Source organism: Pleurodeles waltl, chromosome 3_1, assembly GCF_031143425.1.
Source record: "Pleurodeles waltl isolate 20211129_DDA chromosome 3_1, aPleWal1.hap1.20221129, whole genome shotgun sequence".
Taxonomy (NCBI): domain Eukaryota; kingdom Metazoa; phylum Chordata; class Amphibia; order Caudata; family Salamandridae; genus Pleurodeles; species Pleurodeles waltl.
Window position 1 is genome coordinate 1834780603 of NC_090440.1, and position 14038 is coordinate 1834794640.

At 42.7% G+C, this 14038-nt stretch overlaps 1 protein-coding gene across 1 annotated transcript in view; it reads right to left on the reverse strand.

Moving 5' to 3' along the window:
• The window catches only part of HIBCH (3-hydroxyisobutyryl-CoA hydrolase), a 671455-nt gene that overhangs the window by 605967 nt on the left and 51450 nt on the right, over positions 1 to 14038 (reverse strand). The window contains exons 2-3 of the mRNA XM_069225902.1: positions 8650 to 8692; positions 6676 to 6816 (exon numbers count right to left, since the gene is read on the reverse strand). Coding sequence (XP_069082003.1) covers positions 6676 to 6816; positions 8650 to 8692 — 184 coding nt within the window. The remainder of the gene's footprint in view (positions 1 to 6675; positions 6817 to 8649; positions 8693 to 14038) is intronic.

The following is a 14038-nucleotide window of genomic DNA, read 5'->3' on the forward strand; positions in this document are numbered from 1 at the left end:
CACATGCAAAAAGCACAGCGCGATGCCCATTCCCATTTTGCGAGTCGGTAACCTGGTTACCGACTCGCAAAATGGGAATGCGAGTTGCAAATAGGAAGGGGTATTCCCCTTCCTATTTGCGATTCGTATTGCGATGCAGAATTCCTTTGTGACCGCGAACGCGGTCGCAAAGCAATTCGCAGTTACCACCAGTGTCACACTGGTGGTAACCCATTCGGACCCCTTCCCCTTTGTGAATGGCCCTGAAAAAATGAAACAAAAACGTCTCATTTTTTCATTTGCATTTAAGGAAAACGGGCTGCAATACAAAAAAAAACTGCTTTATTTAAAAGCAGTCACAGGCATGGTGGTCTGCTGTCTCCAGCAGGCCAGCAGCCCTGTGAGTGCTACGACTCGCAATGGGGTCGCAAATTGCGACCCACCTCATTAATATTAATGAGGTGGGCCTTTGTGACCCCCTTGCGACTCGCAGATGGTGTCAGGGACACCATCCTGCATCTGGGTTTGCGAGTCGCTTAGGCTCGCAATTTGCGAGTCGCAAACCCGGAATTTCGTACATCTGGCCCCTGATCCTTTAGAAAACAGTGAGAATGTTGTAAGCGCACAAAGTACCTGGTTAGCATCAATCATAAGGCCACACGGGCAAGCGTGCGTCAGAAAAGCCAAGTGATGCGTCGATTTTTCACTGGCAAGCGATAAAGTGTGCCATTTCTCCGCCAGTCAGCATGCGTAATTTCTTCTCTCCCGCAACAGTGCGATGTGTCGATCCGGACAGGCACCTCGGGACCAGGCAGGCTTTGTGTTGTTTTTCTGCGCCCAGCAATTTTGCGTTGAAAATCTAGTCGCACGATATCACAAAACCGCACTACGTAGGGTTTGCGTCGTTATCAGCCTTCGTTAGTGAGTGTTGCGTGTCATTTCTCCAGCCGCGCTGCGTCGATCTTCCAGCCGTGATGCAGGTGGAGCATTGATTTCAGCCGCGAAGCCAGCGGCGTGTCGTTTATCAGCTGCTTCATGGAAGGTATGTCGAACATTTCCCCGCACAGCGGTCTGTGTGTGGATTTTTGGTCTTTGTCTGCCAGCTTCACCTTTCGAGGGCCCAGGATCCAGAAAGGGCACCACATGGCACGGCAGGAGTCTCAGCAGAGAGTCCAGGTGCTGGCAGGGGAAGTCTTTGATGGCCCTGAGACTTCAACAATAGGAGGCAAGCTCAGCTCAAGCCCTTGGAGATTCTTCGTCTTGCAGGAATGCACAGCAAAGTCCAGTCTTTGCCCCCTTTTCACAGGCAGAAGCAGCAACTGCAGGATAGCCCAACAAAGCACAGTCACAGGCAGGGGCAGCACTTCTCCTCAGCTCTTCAGCTCTTCTCCTTGGCAGAGGTTCCTCTAAAATCCAGAAGTGATCTGATTTCCAGGGCATTTGGGTGCTCTTCTTATACCCCTCTAGGACTTTGAAGTAGGCCTACTTCAAAGGAAAGTCTCTGTTGTTCACAAGGCCCTGCCTTGCCCAGGCACAAGGGGGTTGGAGACTGCATTGTGTAAGGGGCAGCCACAGCCCGTTTCAGGTTTAAGTGCCCACTCCTCCCTTCACTCTAGCTAGTCCTAGCTAGCTAGTGGAGAAGTGTGGCTCAATGGTTAGAGCGGCAGACCCTGATGCAGAAATCTGGCCCGGGACCAGGGTTCAATTCCCGCCTCGGCGGGTCTTGGGCTCAATTTCCTCAGACCTGATAATTCTCGCATCAGTGCCTAATCTAATTCATGGGTCCCACTCTGTAACTCTGGGCAATAGCTTGCGTGATCTCCACAACGGCCCCAACAGCGCTGGGATGCCTGGCTTCACCTTGGAGGTTGCCCAGGAGTGGGCACCTCACAGGGAAAAGCAAGGAGGGGTTCCACAGCGGTATGTGTACAGCGCCTTGAGACCCTAACGGGTGAGTAGTGCGCTATACAAGTACGAAGTTTTACAGTTTTACGAAGTTTACAGCTCAGACAGCCCATCAGGATACGTAAGCTACTCCCCAGTTCCCTTTGTCTCACTGTCTAGAGGGAATTCACACCAGCCCAACAGTCAGTCTGACCCAGACAGGGAATCCACAAACAGTCACAGTCACAGAATGGTTTAAGCAAGAAAATCCCCACTTTCTAAAAGTGGCATTTTCAAACTCACAAATTAAAAAACAACTTTACCAAAAGATGTATTTTTACATTGTGAGTTCAGAGACACCAAACTCCAGATTTCTATCTGCCCCTAAAGGGAATATGCGCTTAAATATAATTTAGGGGCAGCCCCCATGTTAACCTATGAGGGAGATAAGCCTTGCAAAAGTGAAAGCTGAGTTTAGCAGTATTTCACTGTTAGGACATGTAAAACGTACCAGTACATGTCCCACCTTTAACATTCACTGCATCCTGCCCATGGGGATACCTAGGGCCTACCTTAGGGGTGCCTTACATGTAGAAAAAGGGAAGGTTTAGGCCTGGCAAGTGAGTGCACTTGCCAAGTCGAATTGGTAGTGCGAGACTGCACACACAGACACTGCAGAGGAAGGTCTGAGCCATGTTTGCAGGCTACTCATGTGGGTGGCACAACCAGTGCTGCAGGCACACTAGTAGTTTTTGATTTACAGGCCCTGGGAACCTCTAGTGCACTTTACTAAGGACTTACTAGTAAATCATATATGCCAATCAGGGATAAGCCAATTACACACATAATTTACACAGGAGCACTTGCACTTCAGCACAAAAACAGCAAAAACAGAGTCCAGCACATAGACAAAACATGGGAAGCAGAGGCAAAAAAGACAGGGGAGACCACGCCAAGGATGCCAGGTCTAATAACCCTGATAAAATTTGACTCACCATAGTGAGTGGGTGAGTAGAATTTTGGAGACCTGAAAGGTGTTTGATTTTAAGAGGACTTCGTCTCTAGAGCTCCAGGCTTGCCCTGCTGCAGGACTTTGAGCTCCAAAAAAGAGAATGAGTGCCTGATTAATATTTTGGCACAGAGGAAACACTGTTGCAATGGTGGAAGAGTTCCCCTCCCCGCCAAGACTATGGTCCACCTGCTTGTTTTAAATTCGGGTGGACTATACAGGGAGTGCAGAATTATTAGGCAAGTTGTATTTTTGAGGATTAATTTTATTATTGAACAACAACCATGTTCTCAATGAACCCAAAAAACTCATTAATATCAAAGCTGAATATTTTTGGAAGTAGTTTTTAGTTTGTTTTTAGTTTTAGCTATGTTAGGGGGATATCTGTGTGTGCAGGTGACTATTACTGTGCATAATTATTAGGCAACTTAACCAAAAAAAAATATATACCCATTTCAATTATTTATTATTACCAGTGAAACCAATATAACATCTCAACATTCACAAATATACATTTCTGACATTCAAAAACAAAACAAAAACAAATCAGTGACCAATATAGCCACCTTTCTTTGCAAGGACACTCAAAAGCCTGCCATCCATGGATTCTGTCAGTGTTTTGATCTGTTCACCATCAACATTGCGTGCAGCAGCAACCACAGCCTCCCAGACACTGTTCAGAGAGGTGTACTGTTTTCCCTCCTTGTAAATCTCACATTTGATGATGGACCACAGGTTCTCAATGGGGTTCAGATCAGGTGAACAAGGAGGCCATGTCATTAGATTTCCTTCTTTTATACCCTTTCTTGCCAGTCACGCTGTGGAGTACTTGGAAGCGTGTGATGGAGCATTGTCCTGCATGAGAATCATGTTTTTCTTGAAGGATGCAGACTTCTTCCTGTACCACTGCTTGAAGAAGGTGTCTTCCAGGAACTGGCAGTAGGACTGGGAGTTGAGCTTGACTCCATCCTCAACCCGAAAAGGCCCCACAAGCTCATCTTTGATGATACCAGCCCAAACCAGTACTCCACCTCCACCTTGCTGGCGTCTGAGTCGGACTGGAGCTCTCTGCCCTTTACCAATCCAGCCACGGGCCCATCCATCTGGCCCATCAAGACTCACTCTCATTTCATCAGTCCATAAAACCTTAGAAAAATCAGTCTTGAGATATTTCTTGGCCCAGTCTTGACGTTTCAGCTTGTGTGTCTTGTTCAGTGGTGGTCGTCTTTCAGCCTTTCTTACCTTGGCCATGTCTCTGAGTATTGCACACCTTGTGCTTTTGGGCACTCCAGTGATGTTGCAGCTCTGAAATATGGCCAAACTGGTGGCAAGTGGCATCGTGGCAGCTGCACGCTTGACTTTTCTCAGTTCATGGGCAGTTATTTTGCGCCTTGGTTTTTCCACACGCTTCTTGCGACCCTGTTGACTATTTTGAATGAATCGCTTGATTGTTCGATGATCACGCTTCAGAAGCTTTGCAATTTTAAGAGTGCTGCATCCCTCTGCAAGATATCTCACTATTTTTGACTTTTCTGAGCCTGTCAAGTCCTTCTTTTGACCCATTTTGCCAAAGGAAAGGAAGTTGCCTAATAATTATGCACACCTGATATAGGGTGTTGATGTCATTAGACCACACCCCTTCTCATTACAGAGATGCACATCACCTAATATGCTTAATTGGTAGTAGGCTTTCGAGCCTATACAGCTTGGAGTAAGACAACATGCATAAAGAGGATGATGTGGTCAAAATACTCATTTGCCTAATAATTCTGCACTCCCTGTACTTTGATTACAGCGGAGACTACTCTGTGTCCATTGTGGTTAAACTCCTTCGATGGCCTGATAGAATAAGGACCATCAGATGTTTGGATGGATGTCCGTCCACCTCATTTAGATGGGCAGACCTACAGCCATTTTTGGCCTGTTATCACCAGGGCACTCACTTTGGGAGGAAACTCCCATGATAAATGGGGCATTGTTTTTTTTTGTTTTGGTTTGGTTTTTTTTAAAAAGATAATCACGCTCGAGAATTTTATTTTTCAAAATTAAAAAATAAAAGTTATTGTTATGGACGACTCCATCATGTTTGCAGAGCAGTCCGTTAAAATGCATTGGCAGGAACCACCATGATGTCAGTTCTTGTTAATGCTTGAAATGTTCGCTGGGCCAAGAGATATTTAATAATTTGGCATGTGGCACCTCTATCATGGCACCAGAGTAATTTATTCTGTCACTTTGGCAGAGGATGGACTGTCGGCAAAATTATAAATCAGGCCTTAATCATTAAAAAGCATAGATTGACAGAGCGAAGGTGCGAAAAGTATCCACCCAACAAGAGACTTCAGCAGATGTGAAATATGATTTTTTCTGCTCTGAGTTTTTGCTGCCAAAGCCAATTGCTTCAGCAAAACGTCATCTAAAGGGGACTGTACCAGATAAAGCTTGCAGCCTAGCCCTGCTGGTGGTTTTTGACTTCCATTTCAAACAATAAGTCAGAAAGGAAAATGTTTGACCAAGATGACCTGCACTGCATCTCAGTCACCCCGACACTGCTCCAGGGCCTAAGCCCTGGTCAACCGTAAACAGTAACTTCTAATCAGCGCTTTACTTTTCCTTCGCGATTTTTGCCTCAATTCCTTCAAAATGTATATGGCTAATTCCCCTTATTGTATTTTGTTGTTTTGATGTAAGATTGATTTCTACATTTTTTACTGTTTTAGAAATTATTTGTGATATTTTTAGTGCATTGTGTTTTGGCATTTTAACTGTTTAGTGCTCCTAAATACTTTACACATTTCCCTAAATTAAGCCTGTCTGCTTTGTGCCATAGAAACAAAGCAAGGGAGCCCAGGTTTAAATTACTGAAATTGTTTTACCCTGACGTTTGTGACTTTATTCTTTGTGGTGGACTCCTATCCACCCAAATTATTAACCCACTTTCTTCCAATAATACAAATCCTTGAGGACTACATTTTGCACAGGTCTGATATCCAGGATGGGAGGACAATAAATTACAAACTATACTCAGCTCAGTGCATGCCCTGAATTTTAAGAAAAAAACAAAAACCAATATTGACTGACATAACTAGAAAAACAAAAATAACCCATGTGAGATACTTACAGTTACTAAGACATTATCATAGTCATTTCAAACGTATTGGGTTAAAGTGAAATGCAAAGATATATTATAATGTTAAATGGAGTAACTCTTTACCAGTTAGGGTAATAAAAGCACATCATCATCCATCACCAGGCCACTGTTGCCAGTATTATTTTAAGTAAAACATGCTCTGCATCAGCCTCAAAGCCAACACGAGAGCAGCTCCATATATTTGTGCATTGATCATATCCTATAGCACTGGCATACAAGCACATTAGCTAGCATTTTAACTACAAAGAAAGACTTCCTTGTACAACATCCTGTGCATTGTTCAAAGGCTTATATGAGCAGCTGAAGAAGTTGAAAGCAAAGCCTGGGAAGAAACTCATCATGCCTTCACTGTATACAAGCTTTGCTTTTGCTCCCAACACTCAACTGATTCCTAAAGAAAAGTGATTTAAGGGTGTACGCTATCACACAATGCATGGCATAGGTTCTAAAAGGTAGGAACACAACTCGACACAGACAAGCGGACATTCTCATAAGTTCATTGCTCACATTTTCTTAAGGTTAGGTGATGTGAATTGGCAAAACTATTGTATATGCAACATTGCCCACCCCTATAAAATTGAATTGTATGTCATATGTTGAAAATGCAAATAAACACATTAAAAAACGAAATGGAGAGAAGAGAGTTGCTAACCTTTAACTGTGGATAAATCTGCTGTATCATGGACAGGTTGAGTGCATTCAAAGCTTTTGGTCTGTTCAGAGTAATCACTCCAGCGCATCCCTTTTTCTCCAATACCACACCTGCTTCTGCACCGGTGTGCATCGACATACCCTGTGTACAAACCCAAATCTTTGTTATTTTTCAGAGTTAAGTAATAAGACGACTTTGCTTTATATCTAAGCTGGAATGCCGGGACCCGAATTCCTGCTTCTAGTTAAGCAACACATGTAGGTTGACCTCTTACAATCTCCACTAGAGCACGGATATTCATCTGTAGTTTCCAAACTAAGACTGCATACATCCATGGGTTCTATGACCTTCGTCTAGGGCACTGGTGATTCATTCAGCCGCCAAATGCTTTTAGATGTCCTACACACAGTAGATGGGTGAACAATCAGCTCAATGGCAGGATGGACCAACATAACTCTTACCTAAATTATGGAATTGAGCGATGCTTCCAGTAGTCCATCCACTTCAGAAAGGAGTGGAGTCTGCAATATGCCTGGTGTTGGTTTGGGAGAGGGTACTGTCACTCTCGTCAGGATGCAAATGTCATTCAGGGCAAGATCCGCTCTTCCCCATTTTGTGACATTCTTCCTCTTAGATTATTCAGAGTGGGGTCCCTAATTAAATCCTGGTAACATTTACCTACCACAAAACACTCTATAGTCCGGTTATATTCACTATGCAGGGGAAGAGTTGCAACATGAGTTCAGCCAGGCTTCTTTTGGCCCTTTTATTGAAAACACTGTTACTTATTTTCTTTCCAGCGCCTCGACAAAACCTGCCCTCTCTGCAGTATAAGACTTCACCAGGATGAAGACTTCAGCAATATGACAACCTCCCATTGACTAGTAGAATGCAACAAAACAGAATGACAAGGGCAGTAATGAGCTAGTATGCTACAGAGATCTGCAATTTCTCCACTTCTCGTCAGCTACTACATATAACCCCTTGCTAACTTTCGGTGTGCACACGACAGGCACTTAGTGTAAATGCACAGACCGCTCACAGCTCCTTATCATTGTGAGTGAATACACTGAAGTTTTATCCATGCCATCGATAAGCACCTGTCTTCCCATGATCAGGTGGTGGCCCCTCTGCCTCCCCTCTGAGATGCAGCCGTATGAACTCAAGCATATGGATAAATCAGCTTCATTCTCATTCTTTGACTCGGACAAAAACTACAGGCCAAGCCTTGCTTTATTACCAACAATTTCAGTCCTAAGCTTCTTCATGCCTAACATACCAGCATTCGCTGTAATCTGGCTAGGCCCCTTCTCAGTTCAGCTGATTCCCCAGCCTAAGCACACAAAGCATCTTCATTAACACTAAGGGCCTTATTTGTATTTTGGCGGAAGTAGCACATTCACCAAACAGTGGGGATATCCCAGCCTGCGTATTAGGAGTGCCATGATTTCAATTAACTCTAAATAACGCAGTCTGGACAGTCACTACTTTTTGGCAGAGGTCCGACCCAGCCAGGCTCTAGAGGAGACCACAGTCATTTTCAGATATCTTCCACTACACGTAGGTAAATGGATTCATAAATTAGACTTTTCCTCTCAAAGAGGAGCCCTAATATTTAATTGAGTAGCAGGCTATATGTTATCATTGTTTCCGCACCATTGGCGTAGGTGCCAAAAGTAAGCTTTTGTGGTTTTGAAACAAACATTTTTTGGGTGGAAACATATTAATGTGATTTGAACTATACTATGCAATACCTTCAATCCCCATCATCACCTGCATCACATGAAGCAGGGTTAACTCTTAACGCTCAGCAAATCTACCCATCACGGAGCCTAGGCTACATTAGATGCCGCTGATTCCTCTTTACCCGAGAATGGCGGAGACCGGGTACCGCCAATGTTCAGGTTTTCTTGGCTACTCTCTTACACAAGCCAGCAACTATCTTCTCTTGTAGGACGTGTATACAGTGCTCACCAGATGCTGAAGCACAATCTGCAGTCTGCCAAGTGACTTCAATCTGGAAAAAATACAAACAAATCATTTGTTGGCAGCATAGTCAGGAAAGTTTCAAAAGGAGAGTTATCAAAGGTTAATTTGCTCATTTGCTAGTTAATGAGCATTTAGCTAACATTGAAGAGACATATTTATAACAACCTCAACATATAAACAACCTTGATAAGACTAGGTATGTTTCCTGCAAATATTTATTTGTTATAATTTCAGTGAAGTAAACAACCTTCGCCTCGATTACCCGCCAAATTGTGCTGTCAAACACTGTTGCAGTTGAGCTGGTAATGTGGAGCAACTGAGGCGTGCTGCACAACTCACCATTCCCACAAATCATCCTTGGAAAATCAGCCCACATTCGTTATAAACCAAATCAATTCTTCAATCAGTAAAATACAAACAACTTTAAAAGACTAGCAACCCCCCCTAGAGAAACCACCTACAAACAGCATTACAGAAAGAAACGATCCTGAATGTCTCCTTCACAGGTATCCCCACAATCACCACAATTCAGGACGTCAAATATCTGTGTAGCATTCTTCATGCCAACATTTTTAAAGCGAAAACAAACATGTTGGCCCGTCCATAGACTCTGCATTGAGCAATGCCTTAAACAAAGCCTGCTACCCTCAAACACATCACCATGCCCCAGCTCAAGAAAGGCCCTCGAGGTTTCACAGGTCTCAGTAGCACTTCTGGCATCCACAAAAAAAATACTTTGTTCCCCAGGTCTAGTTATCTCCAATAATAATGGTCTGTTTCATCCACTACAACAAGACTTCACTATGCAATGGCGTGCCCTCGGAATATGGGACGCACCCTTTCAAGCAGTCACTGAAAGAGAGACATGATTGCTAGTACTTCTAGACCTTTCTGCAGCCTTCAGCCTAGTAGACAATGAGTTCATGCTCCATCAATTCTTGCGGATACCATGAGACTCAAATCCCTAAACCCTTGTTTGGATACTTCTTATACAGCAGACTCAGACTGGGATCCTTTCTCTCAAACTCCCATCATGCAATGTATGGTGTGTTAGAAGGACTTTTGCAGGTGAAGGCTGCCTCTTCTGAAAATCACAGTTCACCATGTCCTACTCCATGACTCCTAGAGTGAAGATACCCAAGTGTACTTACATATGAAAAACACAAATAAATAAAAGGCACTTAAAACCTTTCTGAAACTCAAAGAAAGTAATCTGGAAAAGTTGTTTCTCAGCATCAAACGTACTGCAAACTTTGTGTCAACTCAAACTCCTTTCTTTTTCAGTAAATCACTTTCAAGGAGTAACTAAAAATGCAGGTGTAGCGCTTGAATGTAACATGCCTGTCAGTACTCATATTTGATCAATGTTCAGGATAGCACACCAATAACATTCTTTTCACTATCGCAACTTCCTTTTCATTGCCCCTTTCGCTTACCCCTTTGCCCTTGCATCACATCCAGACACCTCTGCAAAGAACTGCATACTCCCAATTAATCTATCTCAACATCAAATCTCTGTCACCAGAGAAGCTTCAGACACCAGGTTGTCTCCAAAACATTCAGAAGTTTTGAAAGAATTCAGAACCATAGGCCAAATGTATAAAGGATTTTTGATTGTAGTCCACCGTAACAAAGTTACTAACTTGTTAGGTTCAGTCATAGGTTTCAGTAATTTAAAATGGACCTCAACGCCTAATAGCTATCACACCAAGTAGATAGGTTTACTTTAAAGAGAATGTGTTAAGCATTTAGAAGTACCAAAACAGTTAAAAAGTCAAACACAAAAACACCATAAAAATCCTCCTGCAATTTAGAAAAATAGATTAAAATTTAATAAACTAAATTATGATAAAACTACAAAAATGTAATCAGGAAAACCGGAGACATGGATTTTGGAAGATTTAAGGTAAAAAGCAGCAACAAAAAAGAAAAGCACCAATGATAGTCTATGGCTGCAGCTAACCGGGATCAAGCCTTGATTTCAGGACGACCGCGATGACGCACAGGTCAACTATATCAAGCAGGTTTATCCTAGTCAAAGAGTTTACCTTTATCCGTATCCAAGGTAGTACTCTTGAAGCAGGATAGCCGTTGGATGAGGTCCCACTGAAGCACTTGGTTTTGTTGGGAAAAGCGCAGAGCAGGAAAAGTCTGTCATGCCCAGGGAGTTCCCTGGTGGGCTGAATACTTTTGGTGCCTTTCCCCAGTCAAGATTTTTTCATTCAGACTTAAGTTTTTTTTTTTCCGGAGCTCAGGGTTTTCAAGTGGGGCAAGACCGTAGGCTCTATCCAACGATGTGTTCCACAAAGCAAATTAACTTTTTGCTGCTGAAATGCTGAAATGGTTTTGCTTCTGTGGAGAAGTACCAAGTGGGAGAAGCCTGATTCTTCAGCCTAACAAAGGTGCAGCTTGGCAGATTGGCTTGGGTGGTTGGTCCTGGTTATACATATGTTTGGAAGTTCAAACATTTCTAAGACCCAGCTTTTCAGAAGTGATAGAAGTCTAACTCGACAGCCAAGGACCCCAGCACCTTAGATACAGCACATCAAGAATCACTTCAGCAGAGGCCACCAGCTAGGCCCAGTCCAAGTCCAATTGCTATTAGTCAATAGGGAACTTCAGGGAAAAGGCCTCTTGCAGCTTGTGTCCCCGCAGCTATGGAGAAGGTCAGTCAACTGACCTTTGAAGTCCACTTCTTTGTCCTGGGAGCAAGTGCACCTGTTCAGCTCTCCTCACGAATCTCAAACAACAGGTGCAGTTATTTTCTGTTCTTCCACAGGTCCAGTGAGTTTTCTAAGAAGGATGCCTTAGGGTGCCACATTTATGGTTGACACTAAGTAGTGGATGAGTGAGACTCTTGGCTCCTCCCTAACAAGTGGGGTAAACGTTTCCCAGGAAGAAACCAAGCCAATTTTGCAGCAGTTATAGTTTGGCCTACTGTAAATAATTCCACAGTGCCTCTTACTCACAAAATCCAAAATCCAAAATAAAGAAACTATTCATTACTCTTGCAGAGCCTGTATGCCCACCCAAGGGCATAGCCAATAATAAAATGAGCAGTCTGCTCCTCCGTGACCACTCAAAATCAGTTCTGGGGTTAGTTCTCCTCCCACTGGGATTGGCACTAGCCTGGCTGGGGGAACAAAGGATTGCCTTCTCCAGGTCTCCCCTTACACTTACCCCCTTTATAACTTAATGAAGTTCCTGTGTTTCCATTATCCTTTAGTTTACTTAAATGCTAAGAAAGGGTAATAAGCCCAGAGAGAGGATGTAAAATACAGAACTAAAATAAGAGAAAGATATGAACAAGATGCATAAATATTGATGGAGGGGTAATTCACAAAAGCATTTATGTGTACAGGAACTAGTTCTACAGGAGTACACATTTACTTTCCGTTACACCCTAACTTTTCTTCCTGCAAGGGGAAGAAAAACCCCTACCACACCCAGACCATTGCTTCTGCTCAAGCAGTTTTTACAACTAAATAAGGTCCAGCACTGGCTGGACAGCTTCTAGAGAGCTAACTCAAATTAGCCTCAGACAAGCAAAACATAACTTTCTAAAAGTTGCATTTCCAAAATATTTATAAAAAAATCAAATTTTCCCACTAGATTGGATTTTAAATAAATATTACAAAAGTGGTGGAATCATTTTTTCTAGCTCGTTCCAGCCCTGAGATTGTGCAAATATTTATTAATCTGCACTCTTGTTTATATTATAGGACAGCTGAGCCTGCCAGAGTCAGAATAGCTTCTGGGGTTATAAGGACAAGAGAACGTTAAATAACCCATTTGCAAAAGTTGTGAATGCTATTTAGTTTTTTTGGAAATGGACAGTGGCCCAAGGGACTGTTTGCCATCTTTCAAACAGATTTTTAAAAAATGTAAGCTTTTCTTTGTTTTTAAGCAAAGCCCTGTTTTTTCTTTAAGGATATTAGGCTGAATTTTTAATAAAAACGTTATTTAAAGGTGATAACTGGCATGTAGAACTGCTGACCCTAGCAGACCCCAATCCCTGTGATGGCCACCAATCGGAGTTTGTCACAATTTATAACCTACCTTAATATTATTCATGAGGTAAATTGGATTGTGACCCACTCATATTTCTTATTTTGTGAATTGACCTATTCGGACAAGGTAAGTTGCAAAATAATTTAGTGGTCGCAAAATGCTGGTACACAAATTGCGACTGTGGTTGTAGAAATTTGGCACACAATTTATGGCTGCTTTTAGCATGAGTGTGATTATAACAGAGTGTTGATGCTTTTCTTCACTTGGGGTAAGGATTCAGTCACGTTGAGTAACATGAGCATTAAGGTTGGATATGTTATACCTGATGACTGAAATGCATGTATTTGCATGTCCGGGTATTTGGCTGTAGTTGTGTGTCTAGTTAAATTTTTTGTTTTATGTATTCAAAGTGAGACATGTAAATGTCTTTGACGTTGGGCCTTTACATGGTTTTTATTAGTCTTTTCTCTTCACAGAGCATTGTTCTCCGGAGTATACCTATGTAAGAGTATATGTCTTACATATTTAATACATTTTGAATTTTAAATTGAGGGCTTAGTAAGCCTGTCCCATGAGTCTCAAAGAGGACAGCAGGACGGACTATGTTCCACCTCTTTGTTGGGGATTTCTTGTTAACTGACTAGGGACTGTAGGTCATGAAGAAGGCCGCTGACCTTGTGAGGCAATTTTAGGACGGCTGAAACATGTTGACCATTATGGGATGACAGGGTAACTAATGTGCCTAGTTTTCATCCGCTCTATTTGTTTTTAATCCTATCAGGGCATCCATTAATAAATTAAGAAGTTAGGGCAGCTTTAGGTAGTTTTACATGTATATTTCTGTTTTAAATTTCTATTTCTACATCTCTGATTGATGTGGAGTGTGCACTCCACTCTAAAGAACATATAAAAAAACCTTGCTCCCCCACTGTGTGTGAGGAAGCATATCACATTTTGTTGTGGGTGAGAGCTTTCTAGAGAGATCTCTTTGTACAGAAAAGACAGTACCAGTCATATTTGCAGGATTGCTTTTAGCAACCACATTTTTAGAACATCTGGTCCCATGTGAATTTAGGGCAATTTAATAAGAAGGCATCCTCAGAAGAGGTAGAGAAGTTGCACCATTTTTAATCAATCAATCATAGTACTTGTAAAGCGCGACTAGTCACCTGCTAGGGTCTCCATGCGCTGGGGGGGCGCAGTAAGTGAGAGGCTGTCGATGAACAGAGGGGGGTCAGGTGAAAAGTCAAGTTTTGAGGTCCTTTCTAAATTGTGATAGAATGGGAGAACTTCTGAGGTGGATGGGAAGGGAGTTCCAAGTCTTGGTGGCTTGGTGGTAGAAGGATCTTCCTCCGGCTGTGGC